General features: G+C 46.0%; 1 protein-coding gene across 3 annotated transcripts; it reads right to left on the reverse strand.

Moving 5' to 3' along the window:
• Positions 1 to 695: 695 nt before the first annotated feature.
• Positions 696 to 26,612, reverse strand: LOC125726949 (NACHT, LRR and PYD domains-containing protein 3-like). 3 transcript variants are annotated; one of them, XM_049003434.1, is made up of 14 exons: positions 26,165 to 26,612; positions 25,657 to 25,758; positions 25,118 to 25,174; positions 25,010 to 25,066; positions 24,794 to 24,850; positions 24,305 to 24,418; positions 17,009 to 17,072; positions 16,599 to 16,827; positions 12,964 to 14,713; positions 11,187 to 11,360; positions 4,924 to 5,097; positions 4,291 to 4,464; positions 3,871 to 3,917; positions 696 to 1,378 (listed from the first exon to the last, which is right to left on the reverse strand). In XM_049003434.1, exons 2-14 carry the CDS (start codon positions 25,716 to 25,718, stop codon positions 861 to 863), a joined length of 3,477 nt encoding a protein of 1,158 aa, XP_048859391.1. In that variant the 5' UTR covers positions 25,719 to 25,758; positions 26,165 to 26,612; the 3' UTR covers positions 696 to 860. The 3 variants fall into 3 exon arrangements, with proteins under 3 accessions (XP_048859391.1, XP_048859392.1, XP_048859393.1); XM_049003435.1 differs by lacking the exons at positions 24,794 to 24,850; positions 25,010 to 25,066; positions 25,118 to 25,174 and having other exon boundaries at positions 697 to 1,378; positions 26,165 to 26,610; XM_049003436.1 differs by lacking the exons at positions 16,599 to 16,827; positions 17,009 to 17,072; positions 24,794 to 24,850; ... (1 more) ...; positions 25,118 to 25,174; positions 26,165 to 26,612 and having other exon boundaries at positions 698 to 1,378.
• Positions 26,613 to 27,372: the final 760 nt, after the last annotated feature.

Genomic DNA, 27,372 nt, shown 5'->3' on the forward strand with positions numbered 1-27,372 from the left:
GAAGCAAATATAAAATTACTTAATAAATTAACAATAATTTCATTTACTTTAACGGAGTGAAGCAGGGCAGTAAAAAGATTTAATTAAAAGTTTTTCGTTAAATGGTTATTATATACATTGATTGAGTGTCATTGTGTTGGTTATGTTCAGCTGCAGCAATAAAGTTAATTTATTTAATTTAATCCACCAGACTGTGGTTTCATTATGTTACTCAGTCATGCTTTGGGTGACGCTGAAGCAGGACATTAATAGGACAGAACAGAAAGTCTTTATTGTCATTGTACAGCGAGGAAATACAGTAAATAGGCGTAAATATATAAAACGTACATATACAGGGGAGGGGGAAAGCCCCCCCCCACCCCGCATCAGGATTACCATCCATTTTCCAAACCGCTTATCCTATTGGGTCGCAGGGGACCGGAGCCTATCCTGGAAGCAATGGGCACGAGACAGGGAACAACCCAGGATGGGGGGGCAGCCCATCGCAGGGCACACTCACACACCATGCACTCTCACATGCACACCTATGGGCAATTCAGCGACGCCAATTAGCCTCAGCATGTTTTTGGACTGCGGGGGGAAACCGGAGTACCTGGAGGAAACCCCACGACGACATGGGGAGAACATGCAAACTCCGCACACATGTGACCCAGGCGGAGAATCGAACCCGGGTCCCAGAGATGTGAGGCAACAGTGCTAACCACTGCACCACCATGCCACCCCCGCATCAGGATTACATTTAGTTATATTTTAGTCAGACAGAAAAACTTATTTTTGTCAAACATAAATTCAGAGTAAAAAGGATTATAAAGGTTAAAAAGCAGAGATTTTACCTTTTTGCCAGGAGAACCAGCAACACATCACAGTAACACTGAGGACTTTATATTAACATAAAACCCAGGATAGAGGGACTCAGTGAATGAGGAGGTGAGTCTGTACAGGGGGGTCAGTCCATCAGAGGAGACTCTGTAGAAGGACAGAGCACCAGCCCCCCAGTCCAGATACACTCCTACTCTGTGGGGGGCTGAGGGCCGTATGGGTATGAGAGTCTGTTTATAATTGTGCCAGACAGAGTAACTGTTAGTATCACAGCACAGACACCATGACTTGTCATTGTATCCAAGCAGACAGTCCCTCACTCCTTTCCTCTCGATCCCTTTATAAGTGACTCCTATCCGGGCTCCATATCCATCCCACTCAGCCTCCCAGTAACAGCGGCCAGTCAGACTCTCTCTGCACAGAACTTGGGCACAGGCCTCAAATCTCTCTAGATGATCACGATATGGCTGCTCTGCCCCCTCTGTCACCTTCCTGTCCCCCCCTGACAGAGACAGGCGTCTGTTTGCTGTGTTGGGGTCCAGTGTCAGCTGGCAGGAGTCTGTAGGCAGGAGGAAGAATTATTAATACCATCAGGCCGTCTGTACTTTATGTTTCTGTACAATATATAAAACAGCGCAGCTTCCCCGAACGAAGCGGGAACCGAAGTTTATAAAATAGCTCAGGAAATGTCGGAAGGCGCGCGACGCCGGCGGGAAGAGCCGCCAAAATGCGGCGCGAGCTAAACTAACAGCGTAATTACGGGTAAATAAAATTACAAAGCGGCGACATTCATCAGACATATTCATCACAAGCATATTTACCACAAAACGGACGGCACCAGATATTAATACTAAACGTGAGTGTCTTTACTTTAAAATATAACCTTCCTTCTAACCGCACGCCTCTTCACAGCAGCGCTGACCGCAGACTGAGGAGAGTCCGGCATTGGCGCCGGTTTAGAAGAGAGAGGTAAGGAGCATGAACTGATTACATCTGGCAGCAGACTCCGCCAGGAGGGTCTCTACTGTGGGGCTGGAAACTCCACTCCTACCCGGATACGACGCTACTAAAGAGAACTCAGTAGGCTGGATTATTAAAGCTAGTTCCCGATGTTGCGCTGACGTCATCTGCACCGCTATTGTGGAGTCATGTGATTCCGGCGCCCCCTAGTGGTGGTATATTCTACGTCATAAGGAGCGATACGATATAATCCTAGTGGAGATGATGATAATAATAACAACAATACTAATAATAATAATAATGTACTGTATATTATAGTAATATATTGTTATGGTTTATTATGAGTAATAATAATACTTATATGATGCTATTGTCACGATCGCGGTCGGGCGAAGCGGCGATCGTGCGGGTCGGCAGGCAGGAACGGGTATACAAGCCGAATTCAGGGCTAACAAGGGGTTTATTATGATACGGAGCACGAACATCGACCAACATCAGACACTGACTAACATCAATGACAGACAATAGACTCAGGTAAGACACGGACTGAAATACACAGGACTGAGCAAATTAACTAGACACAGCTGGGTACAATCGGGAGAAAACACGTGGGTAATCAGGGGGCGTGGCACACAGGAGGAGCGGACGAGCAGGTCATGACAGCTATAATTATATATAAAATGTTGCAATGTTTACATTATACAAACACATCCATCCATCCATTTTCCAAACCAAACCGCTTATCCTACTGGGTCGCGGGAGGTCCGGAGCCTATCCCGGAAGCAATGGGCACGAGGCTGGGAACAACCCAGGATGGGGGGCCAGCCCATCGCAGGGCACACTCACACACCATGCACTCTCACATGCATTCCTACGGGCAATTTAGCAAGTCCAATTAGACTCAGCATGTTGTTAGACTGCGGGGGGAAACCGGAGTACCCGGAGGAAACCCCACGACGACATGGGGAGAACATATACATATATACATATATACATATATACATATACATATATACATATATATATATATATATATATATATATATATATATATATATATATATATATATATATATATATATATATATATATATATATATATATATATATATATATAACACAAATTATAATAATACTACAATAATTATTAACAATGATAATAATATCTCTATCCTATACTTTGGCTCTGTTTCTGAAGTTTATAGAACGTCATGTTTGGCCCAGCAGTGGAGGACATGTGATTCCTGGTCCCACAGTGGAGATCCTCCTAGCAGAGGCGCCCAGTGTTCTGCAGCCAGACCATTCAGGAAGAATTATTAATACCATCAGGCCGCCTGTACTTTATGTTTCTGTACAATATAAAAACAGCGCAGCTTCCCCGAGACTACAGGTGCCATCTTAGGACAAGACTAGCGAATCTCAAAAAATATAAGTAAAATCACTGCTTGTGCATGAAGAACAAATGTAAAGGAGTTCTATATGTAAAATCAAACACACCGAACGATATCAGAACATATTTTAACCCTGTTACACTCCCACACAAGGACGATATAAGCATCTATAAAGTATTTGTTTGTACAAAAAAATGAATTCATAATTTTCTTGGTGATGCCTGTTTTGTCTGTGGGCAGCACAGTGGTTAGTGCTGCCGCCTCATGGGAAGAAGGTCCTGGGTTTGGTCCCCGGTCCTTTCTGTGTGGAATTCACACGCTCTGTGTTCTCGTGGGTTTCCTCCAACGGCCCCAAAGTGTGCAGGCCAGGCTGATTTGTAGGGCTAAATTGTGTGTGTGTGTGTCTCTGTGTGTTTGTGTGTGTGTGTGTGTGTGTGTGTGTGTGTGTTCCTGGATAGGCTCTGGTCCCCCCTGTGACCCCAGTTGGGACTGAATGGTTACGGTCCTGGATGTTTTGTCTGTTTTGTTTATTCCCTTTGGATTCTGTCTAAACTGTCACACAGAGAAACTCACCTGAACCCAAACATGGAAATCCATCTACAGACAGTGCAAAAAGCCACACGATCACAACAACTGTGTGAGTACAACCATATTAATTGTATTAATGGTATTATTGATAAAAACATGCAAACACACTTACATTTCTGTAAGCCTGGTCTGGTCCTGCACTGTCCACTGTGGTCCACACTATAGGAAAAGCAGAATTTAGAATTTTAGAATTAGAATTTAATGATCAGAGGTTATTGTTGACACACCACAGCACACAGGGCACAACAACAAAATGTGTCCTCTGCATTTAACCCATATGTGGCATCGTGACACAGCAGGGGGCAGCTAATTCAGCACCCAGGGAGCAGTGCTTGGGGGCGGCACCTTACTCAGGGAACCTTAGTGGTGTCTTGCTGGTCAGGGATTCCATCCAGCAATCTTTCAATTACAATTGTGCTTCCCTAACCATTAAGCCGTAACATAGTACTGCTGTATCCATTTATTTATTGGTGCCTCTTCTTCACATACATGCATAAGTATCTGTAGCGTGTCAGACACACACTCTACTCACTTCAGCTGCTCCAGTTTACAGCTGGGATCCTCCAGTACAGCAGAGAGCAGCTTCACTCCTGAGTCTCCTGGGTGATTGTAGCTCAGGTCCAGCTCTCTCAGGTGTGAGGGGTTTGATCTCAGAGCTGAAGCCAGGGAAGAACAGCCTTCTTCTGTGACTCTACAGCCTGACAGTCTGCAGAGAGACAGACAAAAGCTTCCAATAAATAATAATATCTCACCATTAAAAGTACTGCTTTTAAGCAAATATGTCTGGTCTAATAAATATTTCAATAATTGCAGTTTACAGCATGGAATACTGAGTAATACTGACCTCAATATCTCCCATTTACAGTGTGGAATACTTTCTCACTTGTACTGTCAAATACCAGTGGCCTGAGGTTTAACCTGTGTGCCAGTTGCAGTGTCATTGTGAAAGACCAGTTTACTATTTGACCTGACAAAAATGACTAACCTCAGTACCCCCAGTTTACAGTGTGGAATACCCAGTAATACTGACCTCAGTATCTCCAGCTTACAGTATAGAATACCCAGTAATACTGACATCACTATTTCCAGCTTACAGTATATAATACCCAGTAATACTGACCACAGTACCCCCAGTTTACAGTATGGAATCCCCAGTAAAACTGACCTCAGTATCTCCAGTTTACAGTGTGAATCCCCCAGTCCAGCAGAGAGCAGCTTCACTCCTGAATCCTGCAGGTCATTGTCACTCAGGTCCAGCTCTTTCAGATGTGAGGAGTTTGATCTGAGAGCTGAAGCCAGCGCCTCACAGCATTTCTCTGTGAGATTACAGCTGTTCAGCCTGCAAAAGGAGCCCTGTTATTATACACACAGACTGGTATATATCCTACACATCAGTGATCATAGTGGTACAAAGTATCCAGACTTATTTCAGCATAATAAGAGGGACAGACTACAGTTAAAAGAGAATTGGAGACATAGCAAGGCAGTACCTTAAATCACTACAGTTAGAAAAATTAAACATGATACATTTTTAATGCTGGCCAATCCTCTGATGGTCATCATGTTCCCTGTCATGATGAATACAGTGAACATTTTCATTTCAAAGCACAAATATCCTGAAAGGTTTTGTGTGCAGAATATTCAGGAACTGGATCAGTCTGCTCAGATGAGCAGCTGTTGGCACAACACAGGATCTCCTGTAAATTTACTGTGTATTTTGGCCATTTTTTGCTATCATATAATCATTGACGGGGGCGGCATGGTGGTGCAGTGGTTAGCACTGTCGCCTCACACCTCTGGGACCCGGGTTCGAGTCTCCGCCTGGGTCACATGTGTGCAGAGTTTGCATGTTCTCCCCGTGTCGTCATGGGGTTTCCTCCGGGTACTCCGGTTTCCCCCCACAGTCCAAAAACATGCTGAGGCTAATTGGAGTTGCTGAATTGCCCGTAGGTGTGCATGTGTGAGTGAATGGTGTGTGAGTGTGCCCTGCGATGGGCTGGCCCCCCATCCTGGGTTGTTCCCTGCCTCGTGCCCATTGATTCCGGGATAGGCTCCGGACCCCCCACGACCCAATAGGATAAGCGGTTTGGAAAATGGATGGATGGATAATCATTGACAGTGGGTAAGTCTATCATGGGTTAAAAGCCTATAGTTTTATTCAAACTGTACATTTTCATACATCATACAGACCATATTCCCAATAATGTTCTGTATGTGTTATATTGCATTATCTTCCAGAGCCAGTTTGAATGAGGGCATGAGTGTGAATATGCTCTAAAATCCATTCAGTCACAGGTTCATTAAAATATATCAGTTATTTTGTTGTTTCAATGTCCTTGAAACTCTCTACGCAGCTCCATCATGTTGTTTAATGATCTTAAAGAGCCAGTTACCCTGAAACTAATATCTGCTTAAGTATTTCCATAAAGCTCTGAGCAGCGCTGTGACTCAGTGATCAGCACAACTGCCGACCATCTAGGGTGTCGGGTTCGGTTCCTTAAAGGGCCAGTTACCCTGAGACTCTAATATCCGTCGGAATGGTGCCCGATAAACGGTGTGGGTTATATAGACAACTGGCGGATGTTCTGGGGTAGGCCAGGGCTTTTGAAGAGGGACGGTATTCATCCCTCGCGGGCTGGTGCCGACCTCCTGTCTAAAAGCATAGCTCATAGTCTACAGGCAAATCGTTGACTAACTAGAGCCAAGTCCAGGCGGCAGGCAAACCGGCATAACCGACCGCCTGCTGGTCGCTTAGAGTCGTCGCCTAGGGTTCATTTCATTGAGACTGTGTCTGTTCCCCGCGTCTTTAATCATGGAGGACTATTCCACCGTGGAGTGTGCCATAATAACTTAATTAAAATCACAATGAATCCTTTACTAGAAAACAGTTTTGATGATATATTTAAACTTAAACTTGGACTTCTGAATATAAGATCACTGGCTCCTAAAGCACTATTAATAAATGAAATAATTATTGATTTTAGTCTTGGTGCCCTGTGCCTTACTGAGACCTGGCTTAAACCAGATGAATTCATGGCACTAAATGAATCTACTCCAGCGGAATACAGTTATAAGCATAACCCTCGACCAAATCGCAAAGGTGGCGGTGTTGCTGCAATTTTTCAGTCCAACTTAGGAGTGTCTGAGAAATGTGGTGTGAGGTTCACCACATTTGAAACTCTTGTTCTTAGCCTTGCTGGCTCATCTCTTTCTAGTTCGTCACCCCAAATCACCATGGTTATTGTGTATAGACCGCCTGGGCCGTACAGTGATTTTCTTAAGGAATTTGCTGATTTTTTAACAAACCTGGTGGTCAGTACTGACAAAGCCGTTATTGTGGGTGATTTTAACATTCATATGGAGAAGGATAGTGATCCTTTAAAAATAGCATTTGCAGCTATTCTTGACTCTGTAGGTGTATGTCAGAATGTAGTCGGGCCTACTCATGTCTGTAACCATACCCTTGATTTGATCATTAGTCATGGCATCCTGGTGGAACATGTGTCTATTATGCCACAGAGTCCTCTGCTCTCAGATCATTACTTGTTAACATTTGAAATCCAGTATAGCCTCCTGTTGACCACCACTCCAAAGTATAGAATCAGACGTTCTATTAACGCACTAACTACAACAACATTTATGAAACAACTTCCACAGTCCTTCAGCCTTACATCTGAAGCATCGTGTGTAAATGAACTTGAACAGGCAACTTCAAACATGGAAAAATCCCTTCGCAGCACTCTAGATCTTGTGGCTCCACTTAAGAGGATAAAGCATAGAGATAACAAAACTGCCTCCTGGCACTCTGATAATACACGTGATCTCAAACAGGCATCACGCAAGCTAGAGCGAAAATGGCGCTCAACTAAACTGGAAGTTTTCAAATCTGCCTGGAAAGAGAGCCTCTCTAAATACAGACAAGCACTAGTGACTGCTCGGTCTGTGTATCTCTCCAGATTAATAGACATGAACAAAACCAATCCTAAATTCCTATTTGAATCCGTGGCTAGGATAACACAGAATTCCTCATTGAACTCGCAAGTCCCGTAAGCTCTTAAGAGTGATGACTTTCTTAAATTTTTTAATTGTAAAATATCTAATATTAGACAGACTATCCAGTGCACACCCTTACCTACTTATGGCTGCCTGCCTCCTGCTAGTCTTATGCCTACCAATAATGAGACCTTTGAATCATTCATTCCTATTACACACTCAGAACTTTTGAGCTTAATTTTCTCCTGTAAATCCTCTAGTAGCTTTGTAGACCCAGTTCCTACTAAATTCTTCAAGGAAATTGCACCACAGATTGGCACTACCATGTTAAATGTGTTAAACTCTTCTCTTAGGCTTGGATATGTTCCAAAACCTTTTAAAATGGCTGTTAGACCCGTCCTAAAGAAACCAAATCTTGAACCCAGTGTTTTAGGAAACTATAGACCTATCTCAAATCTTCCTTTCATTTCAAAGATCATGGAAAAGGTTGTAGTTCGTCAGTTGGCCTCTTTCCTACAAAAAAATAAACCAATGAATTATATCAGTCTGGCTTTAGACCAAACCATAGCACAGAAACTGCTCTAGTCAAGGTAATGAATGATTTACTTGTGGCTTCTGACTGTGGCTGTGTATCTCTGTTGGTATTGCTAGATTTAACTGCAGCGTTCGATACTGTGGACCATAATATCCTCTTGGACCGGTTAGAAGGTGTAGTTGGCATTACAGGGACAGCACTTTCTTGGCTCCGCTCATATTTAACTGATCGCTATCAGTATGCCCATGTGAACAATGAATCATCCAAGGCCACAAAAGTTGAATATGGTGTCCCACAGGGATCAGTCCTGGGCCCGCTACTGTTTACCCTATACATGCTACCTCTTGGTAACATTATTAGAAATCATGGTATTGGGTTTCATTGTTATGCAGATGATACACAGTTGTATATATCTGTTAACCCTGATGATACATCACTGCTATCTCGGTTAGAAGACTGTCTATTAGATATCCGGTGCTGGATGGCAAAAAATTTCCTTATGTTAAACACAGAAAACACAGAAGTTCTGGTAATTGGTCCTAAGGCTGCAAGAAATAAGTTTCACCACCTCAATGTTGGTAGCCTTCCTACACAACCTAACATGGTGGTTAGAAATCTTGGCATTCTTGTTGATTCAGATCTATGCTTTGATGCTCACATAAGAAGTATTACTAGAACTGCGTTTTATCATCTACAAAACATAGCCAAGCTTCGTAAGACGCTCTCATTTAATGATGCAGAAAAACTATTACATGCCTTCGTAAGTTCCAGACTGGATTACTGTAATGCCCTCCTATCGGGTTGCCCATCTGGATCCTTGCATAAACTTCAGATGGTACAGAATGCTGCAGCCAGAGTTCTAACAAATGCTAAAAAATGTGATCATATTACACCGGTCTTATCCTCTCTTCATTGGCTGCCAGTTAAGTCTCGAATTGACTATAAAATACTGCTATTAACTTATAAAGCACTCAATGGCCTTGCACCAGAATACCTTAGTGATCTGCTGACCACATACAACCCTCCACGCTTGCTTCGCTCTCAAGCCTTGGGATACCTGTTAGTACCTAAGGTAGAAAAAGCTATGGCAGGCTTTCTCCTACAGAGCTCCTCAGCTATGAAATGGTCTTCCATTGGATGTGCGGGTTTCAGACAGACTCTCAATATTCAAGTATAGACTAAAAACACACCTGTTTAGTTTAGCGTATAGGGACACTAGTTCTAGCTCTAGCTAACTCTTCACTCCCAGTCAGACCTGTAGTGTGAGGTGGAGAGCTGGGTGGGGATCGGTGCCATTGGCTTTGGATAAACTGGACTGTCAGTCTGTCACTCTGGCTTCACAATCCCTTGTGGAACTGGAGTGCTGACATTTCAGGGACTCCCCATGCCTGCATTCCCACTTGCCTCTCCCTCCTACTGATGCTGCCATAGCCATATCTGCCGGAGCTTGTACATTGGACTTCATATTGTACTCAGCTAACTGTTAGCACTGCCGATAGCCTCCTCTACTTTGACTAATTGTACATTTTATTTCCCCTACTCCTCCTGGGGGGTGATGCCTGGAGACCTCAATCTATCAAGATATCCAGCACACCCGACCACCACCAGTGCCGTCCCTGCATCCCGCTCGCCCATCTGCCTGTCTCATCTTCCATTACACCCTGCTACATGTGACGTCGCCACTACCAGTGACGTCCCTGCATCCAGCTCGCCCTTCTGCCTGTGTCATCTTTCATGTCTGACCCACTGCCTTACGTTTAGTTGCCTGGTGATTGTAAAAAGACTCTGCATTGGCTTGTAATCTTCCCTGCTTTCCAGTTATTTCCCAAATCTTATGATTGGGGCAATGTGACTTGACTCTTATTTGACTCTCCCTGCCGGCCCCTGGAGGATGGGCTCCCCCTTTGAGTCTGGTCCCTCCCAAGGTTTCTTCCTTCTTGGGAGTTTTTCCTTGCCACTGTCGCCTTTGGCTTGCTCACTGGAGGCTTTGGGTGCGGATGTTGTAAAGCGCTTTGAGACGATGTAATGTTGTGATAATGCGCTATAAAAAAATTAATTTGTTTGTTGTTGTTTGTATAAGTATTTCCATAAAGCTCTAAGAAGCACTGTGACTCAGTAATCAGCACTACAGCCGACCATCTAGGGTGTCGGGTTCAGTTCCTGCCTGGGATGTGTGTGTGTGTGTGTGTGTGTGTGTGTGTGTGTGTTTGTGTGTGTTTATGTGGGATTTGAATGATGTCCAGAGGAGTTAATGTTTTTTAAATAACACCATAATTCCTGATCCTGTGAGTGAAATCATTATTTTCTGTATTTCTCTACCTGGGAACTTATGAAATCACCAAACACTAATTGCAGGACTACCAATCCTTTCAGATATGCTTTTAAAAGGAACATTCATTTAAAAGAAATATTTCTGAACAGTGATACTTCATTCATCCCCATGGGGAAATTGTCTTTTCACCTCCCATTCTGCTCCATGAGACACACAGACACACACAGGTGAGAGGAAGTTTGGGGTCACAGCAAAGGGTCGGCCAGCATCCAGCGCCCCTGCAGTTATTGACATTAAGGGATTTGTTCAAGGACCCAGTGATGACATCACTCTGCCGGCCAGGAGATCTGAACCAGTGACCTTCTACTCACAGGCACAGAGTCCAAACATTCTGTAAAATTCTGGCTCTTGGCTGTTTGTCACACAAAGGATGGTGACGGAAAATACATCACTAACTTAAATGTGACTAATTTCATATTTCCAATGTGGCTACTTCAAGAATTACAGTATACAGTGTAGAATATCCAGTAATACTGACCTCAGTATCTCCAGCTTACAGTGTAGAATACCCAGTAATCCTGACCTCAGTATCCCCAGTTTACAGTGTAGAATACCCAGTAATACTGACCTCAGTATCTCCAGCCTACAGTGTGAATCCCCCAGTCCAGCAGAGAGCAGCTTCACTCCTGAATCCTGCAGGTCATTGTCACTCAAGTCCAGCTTTTCCAGGTGTGAGGAGTTTGACCTGAGAGCTGAAGCCAGCACCTCACAGCATTTCTCTGTGAGATTACAGCTGTTCAGCCTGCAAAAGCAGCCCTGTAATTATACACAGACCGGTATATATCCTACACATCAGTGATCATAGTGGTACAAAATATCCAGACTTATTTCAGCATAATAAGAGGGACAGACTACAGTTCAAAGAGAATTGGAGACATAGCAAGGCAGTACCTTAAATCACTACAGTTAGAAAAATTAAACATGATACATTTTTAATGCTGGCCAGTCCTCTGATGGTCATCATGTTCCCTGTCATGATGAATACAGTGAACATTTTTATTTCAAAGCAGAAATATCCTGAAAGGTTTTGTGTGCAGAATATTCAGGAACTGGATCAATCTACTCAGATGAGTAACTGTTGGAACAACACAGGATCTCCTGTAAATTTACTGTGTATTTTGGCCATTTTTTGCTGTGATATAATCATTGACAATGGGTAAGTCTATCATGGATTAAAAGCCTATAGTTTTATTCAAACTATACATTTTCATAAATCATACAGACCATGTTCCCAATAATGTTCTGTACCCTGAGACTCTGTAACATCTGCATAATTATTTCCATAAAGCTCAGAGCAGCGCTGTGACTCAGTGACCAGCACTACAGCCGACCATCTAGGGTGTCGGGTTCGGTTCCTTAAAGGGCCAGTTACCCTGAGACTCTTTAACGACTTAATCTACTGTGAGTTTACTGTATATTTTGGCCATTTTTTGTACTTGCATGTTTTGTACTGATCAACAGTGGGAAAGTCTATCATAGGTTAAAATTCTATAGTGTTTTCCAAACTGTTGCTCAAGGGCCCAACGATGACATCACTCTGCCAGCCAGGAGATCTGAACCAGCAGCCTTCCGCTCATGGGTACAGAGTCCAAACCACAGAGTCAAAGACCCCCAGTATTTACAGAAATACTTTCTCCAGTTTCCAGAACTGAAAAGTCTGGGTCTTGGTTGTTTGTCACACAAAGGATGGTCATAGAAAACCTGTCACTTTGTTAGTACATCACTAACTTTAATCAATATAAAAACTGGCTTCCACACAGTCATGGAAAAAACATACCCGGCCTTGTTATTAATACAAAGGGGAAATAAATGTTATATTTTCATTATATACTTTAAACAATGCTACTATAAAACTGCCCGACTGGAGGTGTTGTTATTGGTGGGAAAACACACAGAGTTAGTTTGTACATGTACTGTAACAATAAAGATATTCTGTCTGGCAGGAGCAGCTGTGGCCAGCAGAGGTCGCCAGTGAGCAGCCAGAGACAGCAGCCATACTGAAGCTCCCAGCTCTGGGCTCCATCACATGAACACGCCTGCTGACAAAAACACTCACATACCACTTATGCACCCTGTGGATAAAGAGCCCCCACTGTTTCTATAGCAGGTTAGGATGCTGTGCCTGTGATCAGAAGGCAGACTGGATGGGAACAGAAACCTCACTTTTTTGTTTGTTACTACATCACTACCTCCAGTCATTATAAAGTCTGTGGTCCAGATTAGCTACTGTTATAGAAACAGCTGTAGTCGAGTTTATCAAAATAATAATATTCATCAGACATTTCAAACAACATTCATGTATTACTGCCAGACCAGACATGACTTCCCATCCCCACGTCACTTACAGAGCCGTCCTGGAGTTCTTGACCACAGGCAGCAGCCTCCAGTGCTCTTCACCTGATCTGATGTATTTCTTCAGATCAAACACATCCAGCTCCTCATCTGACATCAGCATCACAAAGGCCAGAGCTGAGTACTGTGCAGGTGAGAGGTCTTCTGCTGAAAGGCTTCCTGAATTCAGGTATCTTTCTACATCATTTACTAGAGAATTGTCACTCAGTTCAACCAGACAGTGGAACAGGTTGATAGTCCTTTCTGGAGATAAATTCTCCTTTATTTTCTCCCTGATGTATTTGGCTGTTGTCTGTCCCAGTAACCTTTTTATGGATCTTTTTAAATTGGTATGTGACCTGGTTCCTCTCTGTCCCAGTAGCCTTTGTAACAGAGTCTTACTGGAGTCTGTTGAGAGGCCCAGGAGGAAGCGGAGGTAGAGGTCCAAGTGTCCATTCTTGCTCTTTAATGCCTGATCCACTGCAGTCTCCAGCAGGTCAGCTGATGAGTTTGACAGAAACACGTATAAAGCAGCGAGATACTCCTGGATGCTCAGATGCACAAAGCAGTACACCTTCTCCTGATACAGCCCATATTCCTCTTTAAAGACTTCTGTGCACAGTCCAGAGTAAACTGAAGCTTCAGTGACATCAATGCTATTCTCTGTCAGATCTTCCTCATAAAATATGAGATTGCCTTTGTCAAGGTTGTCAAAAGCCAGTTTACCAAGTTTCAAAAGGAATTCCTTGCTGTATTTCTTAAGCTTGGTTTCATCGTTTTCCATATACTTGTCATTTTTTAAACTGGACTGAAATATCAGGAAGTGTGTGTACATTTCAGTCAGAGTCCTTGGAATTTCTCCACTGTCAGTCTCACTAAAAAGCCTCTTAAGCACAGTGGCTGAAATCCAGCAGAACACAGGTATGTGGCACATGATGAAGAGGCTCCTTGATGATTTCACATGTGTGACAATCCTGCTGGCCAGGCTCTCATCACTGAATCTCCTCCTGAAATACTCCTCCTTCTGGGCATCACTGAACCCTCGTATCTCTGTCAGCCGGTGGATGAAGTCAGGAGGTATCTGACTGGATGCTGCTGGCCGGGAGGTTATCCAGAGGAGAGCTGATGGAAGCAGATTCCCCTTAATGAGGTTAGTCAACAGCACATCCAGTGACATTTTCTTTGTTACATCAAACCAGCTCTCATTGTTCTGAAAATCTAGAGAAAGGCGACACTCATCCAGACCATCAAAGATGAACAAGATTTTGCACCTAAACAGCTCAGTGGATTGAAGTGATATAAGATCTGGGACAAAGCGGTGAAGCAGTTCAATCAGACTGTATTCATCCTTAATCAAATTCAGGTCCCGGAAAGGAAGAGCAAATATGAAGTGAACATCCTGGTTTGCTTTTCCTTCTGCCCAGTCGAGAATAAATTTCTGCACAGAGACTGTTTTCCCGATACCTGCCACCCCTTTAGTGAGTACAGTTCTGATAGGTGTCTCACACCCCTGTAAGGGTTTAAATATATCATTGCACTTGACTGTAGTATCTTCTGTTTGCCTTTTCTTGGATGCTGTTTCAATCTGTCTCACTTCATGTTCATCATTGACTCCTCCAGTCCCACCTTCAGTTATGTAGAGTTCTGTGTAAATCTTACTGAGAAATGTTGGCTGTCCTTCCTTAGCTTTCCCTTCAAATACACACTCACATTTCTGCTTCAAGTTACTTTTGATTCTGTGCAGATATTGCAGCATGAGCTGTTCTGAAAAGAAATGAGAGGAAAATGCATTAATACTTACTGTGATCCTGACCAGTATGAGACGAAGAATATTTTCTAAAAACACACTTTTTTACACATACAAGACCAGATATTTCACTGTGACAAATATGAAATCTAAAGTTTTACCATACAAATTTTACCAAAACACCACGTACAGTATTGTGCATGAGTCTAAGGCAGACAAAGAAAATATTTAAAGTAATGCTGTCAATGTTAACATGTTAATGCTTGCGATTAATCAGGAGACCTTAATGCTTTATTTTGCTCTAAATGCAAATTAATCATGTAGGCTGACCCAGGGCCGTAGGGCTCGTATTGTGGTACTCGGCAGACCGCATAGCGACAGCAGAAGATGAGGAGGCTCTTTTGAAGGGGAGAACAATGGCTGTTATTAAGTCCTTAAAAAGACTAACACAGGTACTCAACAAGCACCAAAGCATCATAAGATGGAAACACAGGGAGGTCAGAGGCCGGACAGTGAGGTACACAAACTGTGGGTAATTTATATAATGACTAAAGACACGCAAGGATCAGGCAGGATTCACACAGACACAGGCAAGGGCACACAGGACAATGGGGAACAGGACAAGGATTTACAATAACAAACACAGCAGGGCTATGTACATGGCTGGCGAGCATGCTGGGATATGCAAATAGGCTCCCGCTATACGGAATCCATCCCACCGGAGAGCATGCTGGGATATGCTAATAGGCTCCCGCTATACGGAATCCATCCTACGAGAGAGCATGCTGGGATATGCTAATAGGCTCCCGCTATACGGAAGCCTTCCCACCGGAGAGCATGCTGGGATAGGCTAATAGACTCCCGCTATACGGAAGCCATCCCACCGGAGAGCATGCTGGGATATGCTAATAGGCTCCCGCTATACAGAAGCCATCCCACCGGCGCTACAGTGTTAACATGGGGGGGGGGGGGGTGGCGGGTATATCGGGACCAGAGATTTGACGTCACGTCGCATTATAGGGGTAGTATGGTGGTTTAGTGTGGGGTCTCTCTGCTTACGAGGCTGTGAGAGCGTCTGCCAGCAGGGGGCGTGTTTCCTAACTATGTAAGTCTGCAACTGTGCTTTTGGGAAATGCAGCTCAGAGCGGGAGACGTCTTACGGCAAATCTATATATTATTCCATTATAAACCTAAAATTAGCTACGTCAAAAGTATATTTACACGGTTAAATACATTTTTCAGTCTTGGTGAAAACTGTCAGGAAAAAAGCGAACATTATATGATGAGGTATATTTATCATGTTTTATTTTTTTGGAAAGCAAGAATTCCAATTCTAAGTCATAAATCATCAAAAGCAGGATGTTGTATTAAAAAGATGCGATTCCTCTTACCAGTTTGTCCTGCATTTCTTTGTTCCAAGACCACACATGTATCTCTCTCCCAAAAAATACTAGCATATAGCCGACCACCATTGTAAACGTGTGATTAATCACAATTAATCACAGCTTATTATAGTGACTAACTGGACCATTTTTTAATCAATTGACACCACAAGTTTAAAGCCATTTATCTGGGAAGTAAGATTCTCTGGAAACAAAACATAAAGCATCACTTCAGCTCCCAAACCTCCTCAGGGGACCACAGCCAGTCCATGAGATCCTTACATTTCACCACCAGCTCACTTCATTAACTAATGAAATCAGTTAAAAATGTCAATGAGATATTGATTAGCCACATGACCTCTGCTAGTGGTCAAGTCAAAAAATACATGGATGCTCAAGTACTGCGGTGACATTAGTAGTGTTTGGATTGGCTCACACACCAACATGAAGATCCTTCTCTCTGGCTGCCAAAGACTTTAGTACAGTGCTGTACATTTACAGAATGTTATGAGGCTCTTACTCTTCTCCAGTATGTCAGCGAGATCATTTTTCTTCATGGTCCTCAGGATGTACAGTGTGATCTTCAGAGCTCCCTCTCTACCACAGCTCTTCTGCATCCGATCATCACTGTCCAGGTCATTGTCCTCCTCCAGCTGAGGCTCAGAGCATTCTGGGTAATTCCGATCTAGGTACCTCACAAACTTCTTCATCTCATCCTTTAGGAACTTTAAGGCTTTTTCCTCTAGTAACTAAAACAAATAGTCACAGTTAATTCTTACTACTTGCACCAAATCTTTTCAAAGTTTTACTTGTGAATCATAGTTTTAAATATATTTCCTTTAACAGGATGAATTTCGTATTATTCATCTGTATAAAATATAAGTTAATTCACAAATCAGCTAAGAAAACATATCAGCAACAAATACAGACCTTCAGTATGGATGATAAACCCGATTTATCATGTAGATCTGAACTGCATTCTTCAATTTGGTCTCTGTGAATAAGGCAGAAAAGTTAATCTAATTCAGTCCAATTCAAATTTATTTACCTAGTGCATTTTCACAATATTATATTGTCTCAAAGCACTTTACATCTACCCTGCCAAATGACCCCAGAGACGCAGGCAGAGGCGACAGTGGGTTTGTTTGGGGGGGGGGCAGCATGTGGCTCATTAGAATAAGCCTCTGGGACTGTGATGAGAAGGTCGCCGATTTATGCCCAGCGTCAGCAGAGTGAGCCTCTGGGCCTGTGATCGGAAGGTCGCTGGTTTACGCCCAGCCTCAGCAGAGTAAGCCTCTGGGCCTGTGATAGGAAGTTGGCAGGTTTATGCCCAGCCTCAGCATAGTAAGCCTCTGGGTCTGTGATCGGAAGGTCGTTGGTTTACGCCCAGCCTCAGTAGAGTAAGCCTCTGGGTCTGTGATCGGAAGGTCGCCGGTTTATGCCCAGCCCCAGCAGACAAAGCCTCTAGGCCCGTGATCAGAAGGTCGTCGGTTTATGCCCAGCCACAGCATAGTGAGGCGCTGGGCCTGTGATCGGAATGTCACCGGTTTATGCCCAGCCTCAGCAGAGTAAGCCTCTGGGCCTGTGGTCGGAAGGTCGTTGGTTTATGCCCAGCCCCAGCAGAGTGAGCCTCTGGGCCTGTGATCAGAAGGTCGCCGGTTTATGCCCAGCCTCTGCAGAGTAAGCCTCTGGGCTTGTGATCAGAAGGTCGCTGGTTTATGCCCAGCCTCAGTAGAGTAAGCCTCTGGGCATGTGATCGGAAGGTCGTCGGTTTATGCCCAGCCTCAGCAGAGTGAGCCTCTGGGCCCGTGATCGGAAGGTCGCCGGTTTATGCCCAGCCCCAGCAGAGTGAGGCGCTGGGCCTGTGATTGGAATGTCACCGGTTTATGCCCAGCCTCAGCAGAGTAAGCCTCTGGGCCTGTGATCGGAAGGTCGCTGGTTTATGCCCAGCCTCTGCAGAGTAAGCCTCTGGGCTTGTGATCAGAAGGTCGCTGGTTTACGCCCAGCCTCAGTAAAGTAAGCCTCTGGGTCTGTGATCGGAAGGTCGCCAGTTTATGCCCAGCCCCAGCAGACTAAGCCTCTAGGCCCGTGATCAGAAGGTCGTCGGTATATGCCCAGCCCCAGCAGAGTGAGCCGCTGGGCCTGTGATCGGAATGTCACCGGTTTATGCCCAGCCTCAGCAGAGTAAGCCTCTGGGCCTGTGGTCGGAAGGTCGCCGGTTTATGCCCAGCCTCTGCAGAGTAAGCCTCTGGGCTTGTGATCAGAAGGTCGCTGGTTTATGCCCAGCCTCAGTAGAGTAAGCCTCTGGGCATGTGATCGGAAGGTCGCTGGTTTACGCCCAGCCTCAGTAGAGTAAGCCTCTGGGTCTGTGATCGGAAGGTCGCCAGTTTATGCCCAGCCCCAGCAGACTAAGCCTCTAGGCCCGTGATCAGAAGGTCGTCGGTATATGCCCAGCCCCAGCAGAGTGAGCCGCTGGGCCTGTGATCGGAATGTCACCGGTTTATGCCCAGCACCAGCAGAGTAAGCCTCTGGGCCTGTGATCGGAAGGTCACCGGTTTATGCCCAGCCCCAGCAGAGTAAGCCTCTGGGCCTGTGGTCGGAAAGTCGTCGGTTTATGCCCAGCCCCAGCAGAGTGAGCCTCTGGGCCCGTGATCGGAAGGTCGCCGGTTTATGCCCAGCCCCAGCAGAGTAAGCCTCTGGGCCTGTGGTCGGAAGGTCGTCGGTTTATGCCCAGCCCCAGCAGAGTGAGCCTCTGGGCCCGTGATCGGAAGGTCGTCGGTTTATGCCCAGCCCCAGCAGAGTGAGCCACTGGGCCTGTGATCAGAAGGTCGCCGGTTTATGCCCAGCTTCAATAGAATAAGCCTCTGGTTCTGTGATCGGAAGGTCGCCGGTTTATGCCCAGCCCCAGCAGAGTAACCCTCTGGGCCCGTGATAGGAAGGTTGTCGGTTTATGCCCAGCCCCAGCAGGGTAAGCCTCAGGGCCCGTGATCGGAAGGTCATAGGTTTATGCCCAACCCCAGCAGAGTGAGCCTCTGGGCCTGTGATCGGAAGGTCGCTGGTTTACGCCCAGCCTCAGCAGAGTAAGCCTCTGGGCCTGTGATCGGAAGGTCGCAAGTTTATGCCCAGCCTCAGCAGAGTAAGCCTCTGGGCCTGTGTTCAGGAGGTCGCCGGTTTATGCCCAGCCTCAGCAGAGTAAGCCTCTGGGCCTGTGATCTGAAGGTCGCTGGTTTACGCCCAGCCTCAGTAGAGTAAGCCTCTGCGTCTGTGATCAGAAGGTCGCCAGTTTATGCCCAGCCCCAGCAGACTAAGCCTTTGGGCCCGTGATCAGAAGGTCGTCGGTTTATGCCCAGCCCCAGCAGAGTGAGCCGCTGGGCCCGTGATCAGAAGGTCGTCGGTTTATGCCCAGCACCAGCAGAGTAAGCCTCTGGGCCTGTGATGGGAAGGTCACTGGTTTATGCCCAGCCCCAGCAGAGTAAGCCTCTGGGCCCATGATCGGAAGGTCGTCGGTTTATGCCCAACCCCAGCAGAGTAAGCCTCTGGGCCTGTGATCAGAAGGTCGCCGGTTTATGCCCAGCTTCAATAGAGTAACCCTCTGGGCCCATGATCGGAAGGTCATAGGTTTATGCCAAACCCCAGCAGAGTGAGCCTCTGGGCCTGTGATCGGAAGGTCGCCGGTTTATGCCCAGCCTCTGGGTCTGTGATCGGAAGGTCGCTGGTTTACGCCCAGCCTCAGCAGAGTAAGCCTCTGGGCCCGTAATCGGAAGGTCACCGGTTTATGCCCAGCCCCAGCAGAGTAATGGCTCAACGCATTGAACATGTGGCTGCCTATAATCCCCTGGGGGTGCACATCAGTGAGGACCTCTCCTGGACTACCAACACTGCATCACTGGCCAAGAAAGCACAACAGCGCCTCTACTTCCTGCGCAAACTGAAGCGGGCAAGTGCTTCATCACCCATCCTGACCACATTCTACAGAGGAACCATTGAAAGCATCCTTTCCAGCTGCATCACTTTGTGGGGCGGTAGCTGCACTGCATACAACAGGAAAGCTCTACAACACATTGTGAGAACAGCTGAGAGGATAGTTGGTGGACCACTCCCCTCACTGCAAGACATCTACACCACCCGCCTCACCCGCAAAGCCATCACAATTGTCAATGATGCAACCCACCCCGCACACTGTCTCTTCAGCCTCCTGCCCTCTGGAAAGAGATACAGAAGTCTCCGCTCCCGCACTACCAGGCTCACCAACAGCTTCATCCACCAGGCGGTGAGACTGCTGAACTCTCTCCCCTCCCGGCTCCCAGCCAGCAGAATCACCAGACTGGCAGGAGTATAAGAAGACAGACTGGACTCTACCCCCCACCCACACACACTCCCCAACAAGGAAACAAACACTCTGAACTAAGAACTAAGAAACAACACTCTTGACTGAAAATAACTACCTCTGCATTGAAAATTGCACACACCTGCTGCTATATATTTTTAGTATTTTTTTTTACCAGTATTTATATTACTACTACTGCTGCTACAATCTTGTGCTGCACTAAAACAAAAAACCCTTACCAACCACAACCTGGATCTATCTCAAGTAGACTAGTATACTACTTCCCCTGTGCACACTGTTGGAACACTTTACTATATGTTATGTTTTTGTCTTGTTATATCCTGTATGTTACCTAAGTATAATGCCTTAAGCCTACTTGCACTTGTTTTTTTTTTTACTTAATATTACCTTATTGTGGGGCGGCATGGTGGTGCAGTGGTTAGCATTGTTGCCTCACACCTCTAGGACCCGGGTTCGAATCTCCGCCTGGGTCACATGTGTGTGGAGTTTGCATATTCTCCCCATGTTGTCGTGGGGTTTCCTCCGGGTACTCCGGTTTCCCCCCGCAGTCCAAAAACATGCTGAGGCTAATTGGACTTGCTAAATTGCCCGTCAGAATGCATGTGAGAGTGAATGGTGTGTGAGTGTGCCCTGCGATGGGCTGGCCCCCCATTCTGGGTTGTTCCCAGCCTCGTGCCCATTGCTTCCGGGATAGGCTCCAGACCCCCCGCGACCCAGTAGGATAAGCGGTTTGGAACATGGATGGATGGATGGATGGATTACCTTATTGTTTAGAACGGTTTTTGTGTGCATCTGCACTTATTGTTGTCAATGTCTACGCATGGGACAGTGTGAAACGTAATTTCGATTCCTTTGTATGTCAAGTACATTTGAAGGAATTGACAAATAAAACTGACTTTGACTTCTAAGCCTCTGGGCCCGTGATCGGAAGGTCGTCGGTTTATGCCCAGCACCAGCAGAGTAAGCCTCTGGGCCCGTGGAAGGAAGGTCGCCGGTTTATGCCCAGCCCCAGCAGAGTAAGCCTCTGGGCCCGTGATCTGAAGGTCGTCGGTTTATGCCCAGCCCCAGCAGAGTAAGCCTCTGGGCCCATGATCGGAAGGTCGCCGGTTTATGCCCAGCCCCAGTAGAGTAAGCCTCTGGGCCCGTGATCTGAAGGTCGTCGGTTTATACCCTGCCCCAGCAGAGTAAGCCCCCGGGGCCGTGATCTGAAGGTCGTCGGTTTATGCCCAGCCCCAGTAAAGTAAGCCTCTGGGCCCATGATAGAAAAGTCACCGGTTTATGCCCAGCCTCAGCAGAGTGAGCCTCTGGGCCTGTGATCGGAAGGTCGCAAGTTTATGCCTAGCCTCAGCAGAGTAAGCCTTTGGGCCTGTGTTCAGGAGGTCGCCGGTTTATGCCCAGCCTCAGCAGAGTAAGCCTCTGGGCCTGTGATCGGAAGGTCGCCGGTTTATGCCCAGGCTCAGCAGAGTAAGCTTCTGGGCCTGTCATCTGAAGGTCGCTGGTTTACGCCCAGCCTCAGTAGAGTAAGCCTCTGAGCCCGTGATCAGAAGGTCATCGGTTTATGCCCAGCCTCAGCAGAGTAAGCCTCTGGGTCTGTGATCAGAAGGTCGCCAGTTTATGCCCAGCCCCAGCAGACTTAGCCTCTGGGCCCGTGATCGGAAGGTCGTCGGTTTATGTCCAGCACCAGCAGAGTAAGCCTCTGGGCCTGTGATCGGAAGGTCACCGGTTTATGCCCAGCCCCAGCAGAGTAAGCCTCTGGGCCTGTGGTCGGAAGGTCGTCGGTTTATGCCCAGCCCCAGCAGAGTGAGCCTCTGGGCCCGTGATCGGAAGGTCGTCGGTTTATGCCCAGACCCAGCAGAGTGAGCCTCTGGGCCTGTGATCAGAAGGTCGCCGGTTTATGCCCAGCTTCAATAGAATAAGCCTCTGGTTCTGTGATCGGAAGGTCGCCGGTTTATGCCCAGCCCCAGCAGAGTAAGCCTCTGGGCCCGTGATAGGAAGGTTGTCGGTTTATGCCCAGCCCCAGCAGAGTAAGCCTCAGGGCCCGTGATCGGAAGGTCATAGGTTTATGCCCAACCCCAGCAGAGTGAGCCTCTGGGCCTGTGATCGGAAGGTCGCCGGTTTATGCACAGCCTCAGGGCCTGTGATCGGAAGGTCGCTGGTTTACGCCCAGCCTCAGCAGAGTAAGCCTCTGGGCCTGTGATCGGAAGGTCGCAAGTTTATGCCCAGCCTCAGCAGAGTAAGCCTCTGGGCCTGTGTTCAGGAGGTCGCCGGTTTATGCCCAGCCCCAGCAGACTAAGCCTTTGGGCCGGTGATCAGAAGGTCGTCGGTTTATGCCCAGCCCCAACAGAGTGAGCCGCTGGGCCCGTGATCAGAAGGTCGTCAGTTTATGCCCAGCACCAGCAGAGTAAGCCTCTGGGCCTGTGATGGGAAGGTCACCGGTTTATGCCCAGCCCCAGCAGAGTAAGCCTCTGGGCCCGTGATCGGAAGGTCGTCGGTTTATGCCCAACCCCAGCAGAGTGAGCCTCTGGGCCTGTGATCAGAAGGTCGCCGGTTTATGCCCAGTTTCAATAGAGTAAGCCTCTGGTTCTGTGATCGGAAGGTCGCCAGTTTATGCCCAGCCCCAGCAGACTAAGCCTTTGGGCCCGTGATCAGAAGGTCATAGGTTTATGCCCAACCCCAGCAGAGTGAGCCTCTGGGCCTGTGATCGGAAGGTCGCCGGTTTATGCCCAGCCTCTGGGTCTGTGATCGGAAGGTCGCTGGTTTACGCCCAGCCTCAGCAGAGTAAGCCTCTGGGCCTGTGATCGGAAGGTTGCAAGTTTATGCCCAGCCTCAGCAGAGTAAGCCTCTGGGCCTGTGTTCAGGAGGTCGCCGGTTTATGCCCAGCCTCAGCAGAGTAAGCCTCTGGGCCCGTGATCGGATGGTCACCAGCTTATGCCCAGCCTCAGCAGAGTGAGCCTCTGGGCCTGTGAACGGAAGGTCGCTGGTTTATGACCAGCCTCAGCAGAGTGAGCCTCTGGGCCTGCGATCAGAAGGTTGCCGGTTTCTGCCCAGCTTCAATAGAGTAAGCCTCTGGGTCTGTGATCAGAAGGTCGCCAGTTTATGCCCATCCCCAGCAGACTAAGCCTCTGGGCCCGTGATCGGAAGGTCGTCGGTTTATGCCCAGCACCAGCAGAGTAAGCCTCTGGGCCTGTGATCGGAAGGTCGCCAGTTAATGCCCAGCCTCAGCAGAACAGTCACATGTCTTTGGGCCCTTGAGCAAAGTCCTTAACTCCCAGCTGGACAGGAACCAAAACCAGGCTCATGAAAATTATAAATTTACCAACAAAGTGAGTGCAAAAATGCTGCCTTAATTAGTTTGAGTAAATCCTATAGAGTGGTTCTATGAAAGTTGGTAGACTTAATGTTTAATTAAAACATTTTATACTTCATTTCCAAAAGGGAGGCAAATTTATGTCAAAAAAACATCAGGTCAAATGGTAAGATTTTACTTATTACTTATGTATTAATTAACCACAGACTAAATAAAAAGAAAACATCCATTGATGTGATAACCTGCCCGTTCAGTAGATTTAGGCTCTCAGCTGACTTCACTTTATTGCTGCATAATGTTGCTGAGCTATAATACTGATCCAGTCACTGGCTTTTAAATATTTGCTGATTTTAATTCAAATAGCAACTTTTTTTGGCCATACAGTGTAGAACACAGACAGTAATACAGACAGAACATCTCTTTAAATTCTCAAAGCCAACTGCATTTCACAAAGTTAAAAAAATTATACATTCAATATAAAGTTTCTTTCCACATAGATTGCATGTGTCTCTGTGCCATTTGACTGAGAGTCTGAGTTTTTTAAACAGTGTTTGTCTAAATGCACATTTACCTTTGATCTGAAGGAATAGGTCCATCTCTGAAGTTGAGTGGTAGAGGCATTGACCTGTCACTCTTCAGGGAAACACAGCTGGGTACAGGGGAGTCTGCTCTCTTCATCGGGACACTGTGGGCAGTGAGAGGAATCAAACCCTCATGGTATAAATATAATTCATACAATGGGGACGGCATCACACTGCTGGGTACAGGGGAGTCTGCTCTCTTCATCGGGACACTGTGGGCAGTGAGAGGAAACAAACCCTCATGGTATGAATATAATTCATATAATGGGGACGGCATCACACTGCTGGGTACAGGGGAGTCTGCTCTCTTCATCAGGACACTGTGTGCAGTGAGAGGAAACAAACCCTCATGGTATAAATATAATTCATACAATGGGGACGGCATCACACTGCTGGGTACAGGGGAGTCTACTCTCTTCATCAGGACACTGTGGGCAGTGAGAGGAATCAAACCCTCATGGTATAAATATATTTCATACAATGGGGACGGCATCACACTGCTGGGTACAGGGGAGTCTGCTCTCTTCATCAGGACACTGTGTGCAGTGAGAGGAAACAAACCCTCATGGTATAAATATAATTCATACAATGGGGACGGCATCACACTGCTATGTACAGGGGAGTCTGCTCTCTTCATCAGGACACTGTGGGCAGTGAGAGGAAACAAACCCTAATAGTATAAATATAATTCATACAATGGGGACGGCATCACACTGCTGGGTACAGGGGAGTCTGCTCTCTTCATCAGGACACTGTGGCCAGTGAGAGGAAACAAACCCTCATAGTATAAATATAATTCATACAATGGGGACGGCATCACACTGCTGGGTACAGGGGAGTCTGCTCTCTTCATCAGGACACTGTGTGCAGTGAGAGGAAACAAACCCTCATGGTATAAATATAATTCATACAATGGGGACGGCATCACACTGCTGTGTATCCTTCTGCTCTGCCTTCATGTACTTTGATATGCTGGGAAGCTCTTGATGCAAACAGACTTATTTACAGTCAGGTATAATGTGAAATAAATTAAACCTAAAATTTAAATTCCTATATGAACGGTTTAGAGTCATTTATTTTAATATTTATTTATTTGTTTGGTTTTGTTATGCAGTAATTTTGTATGGGAGGGCTGATCTGTTGCTGGCCTCTAGTATAAAATAACTGGCAGACTGGAGAAGAAAAAGGCACAGAAAGAAGATAGCGAGGTCTTTTCATTAAGCTACACATATTACAGTGCTGCCCACTGACCAGCCCTAGCTAGGAGCCCAGGTTACTTTATGTTATGGCCTGACTATAGACCCAGAGAGACATGCATGCTAGTGGGCTGTAACACTCTTACCTCTCAGTGCTCTTTCTCTTACACCCCACAGGGGGGCGCATTTCAGAAGCAGCTTCCTCCATTTTTGTGCTGATCCAGACCAGATGATTCCAGCTGGGGTCTCTGTGAACATGAAGGGTAAATAGATACATACATAAACAACATCTAGTCCTCAGCAGTTTTACATCGAGACAAAGCACTGAGATTCCATTCTGACACATTTCATGTCCGGGCTGCAGACTGACTTTCTCCACTAGTACTGAGAAAGTTACTGAAAATTTTAGGAGCATCAGCACATAACTTAGGCACAGCACTTATATCGACGTACAATGCAACACATCTGAACTGCATTACTGATAAATGCTTTGGAAATAAATATACAATTTACAGAAATCTCAAAGTGACGTTTTACTTTAAAGGAGAAAGAAAAAAGTGAAGTAGCGCTTAAATCAATGGCACCGCCGCTCTATACAAGTGTGTCATACATGTTAATTTTATTATTAGTTGTGTCTGTTAACTATAATCTTACCTTGCAATAAAAATATCTTTATTTTTTCCAGAGTCTTATTCGTGTGTCTTGACAAAATGGCGATTCCAGCTTTAAATCACTTTCACTTTCATTTACAGACAGGGAATGATCCGCTTCGTGTGAAACGCGGAAGCTGTCTGAGCAGAAACGGACGCGGACTCAGTGGCACTGCGGACCGTTTTGGGGGATTTTATCCATGTGACTTAATAATAAACGATAAGCGAAAGGGGACAAGCTCCGCCGCCACATAATTCTGTCATAACGCACATTCTGCATTATATTTCTGCTTATAAAACGCGGTAGTGCAGTGACACTTTACCCACGATTAAATAACGAGTCACTATTCACATCATTCTTTATTACGAATTAGTGCAAAAGCACCCTGGCACATGTTGTCCTTTGCATAGTGAATCCCAGCTGCTTCTGGTCACATTGTTCATCCAGGGACACGGTGATGTCACTTGGGACCTATGACGTTATATTTGTGCCTCATTCCTGAGCTCATAGACAGAATTTCACAAGCAACATACCCGCTCCGCGCGCTCAGCTCAGCCTGCACGCTCGCTCACCTCGGCACAGCGTCACATTTATGCCACAATAATTAGCCAATCGAAGACCCGAAGTAGCTAATTCCTGATTGGTCAGTCTCCTCTACAATCACTACACTCCTTGACATAAGGTGACTAGAAGAGATAAATTGCGCAAGGAAACGCGGAAATTATTTTAGCTATTGGAGGAAACGGAACGTTAATAATATACACTGCTCAAAAAAATTAAAGAAATACTTTTTAATTAGAGCATAGCATCAAGTCTATTAAACTTCTGGGATATTGATCTGGTCAGTTAAGTAGCGGAGGGGGTTGTTAATCAGTTCCAGCTGCTTTGGTATTAATGAAATTATCAACAGGTGAACTAGAGGGGCAACAATGAGACGCCCCCAAAACAGGAATGGTTTCACAGGTGGGGGGCACTGGCATTTTTCCCTCCTCATCTTTTCTGATGGTTTTTTCACTAGTTTTGCATTTGCCGATGGTCAGTGTCACTACTGGTAGCATGAGGCGATACCTGGACCCTACAGAGGTTGCACAGATAGTCCAACTCCTCCAGGATGGTGCATCAATACGTGCTATTGCCAGAAGGTTTGCTGTGTCTCCCAGCACAGTCTCAAGGGCATGGAGAAGATTCCAAGAGACAGGCAGATACTCAAG

The sequence above is a fragment of the Brienomyrus brachyistius genome, unplaced genomic scaffold (assembly GCF_023856365.1).
Source record: "Brienomyrus brachyistius isolate T26 unplaced genomic scaffold, BBRACH_0.4 scaffold81, whole genome shotgun sequence".
Classification (NCBI taxonomy): Eukaryota; Metazoa; Chordata; class Actinopteri; order Osteoglossiformes; family Mormyridae; genus Brienomyrus; species Brienomyrus brachyistius.

Bases quoted from the DNA above. Each gene is read 5' to 3' on its own strand.
- LOC125726949 (XM_049003434.1), bottom strand. From the start codon at position 25,718: ATGGAGGAAGCTGCTTCTGAAATGCGCCCCCCTGTGGGGTGTAAGAGA. The intron at 14,714-16,598 runs GTAAGAGCCTCA...ATTTCTTTTCAG, and splicing joins CGCTGACATACTGGAGAAGA to AACAGCTCATGCTGCAATAT. The intron at 5,098-11,186 runs GTCAGTATTACT...CTCCTTTTGCAG, and splicing joins TGTAGGCTGGAGATACTGAG to GCTGAACAGCTGTAATCTCA.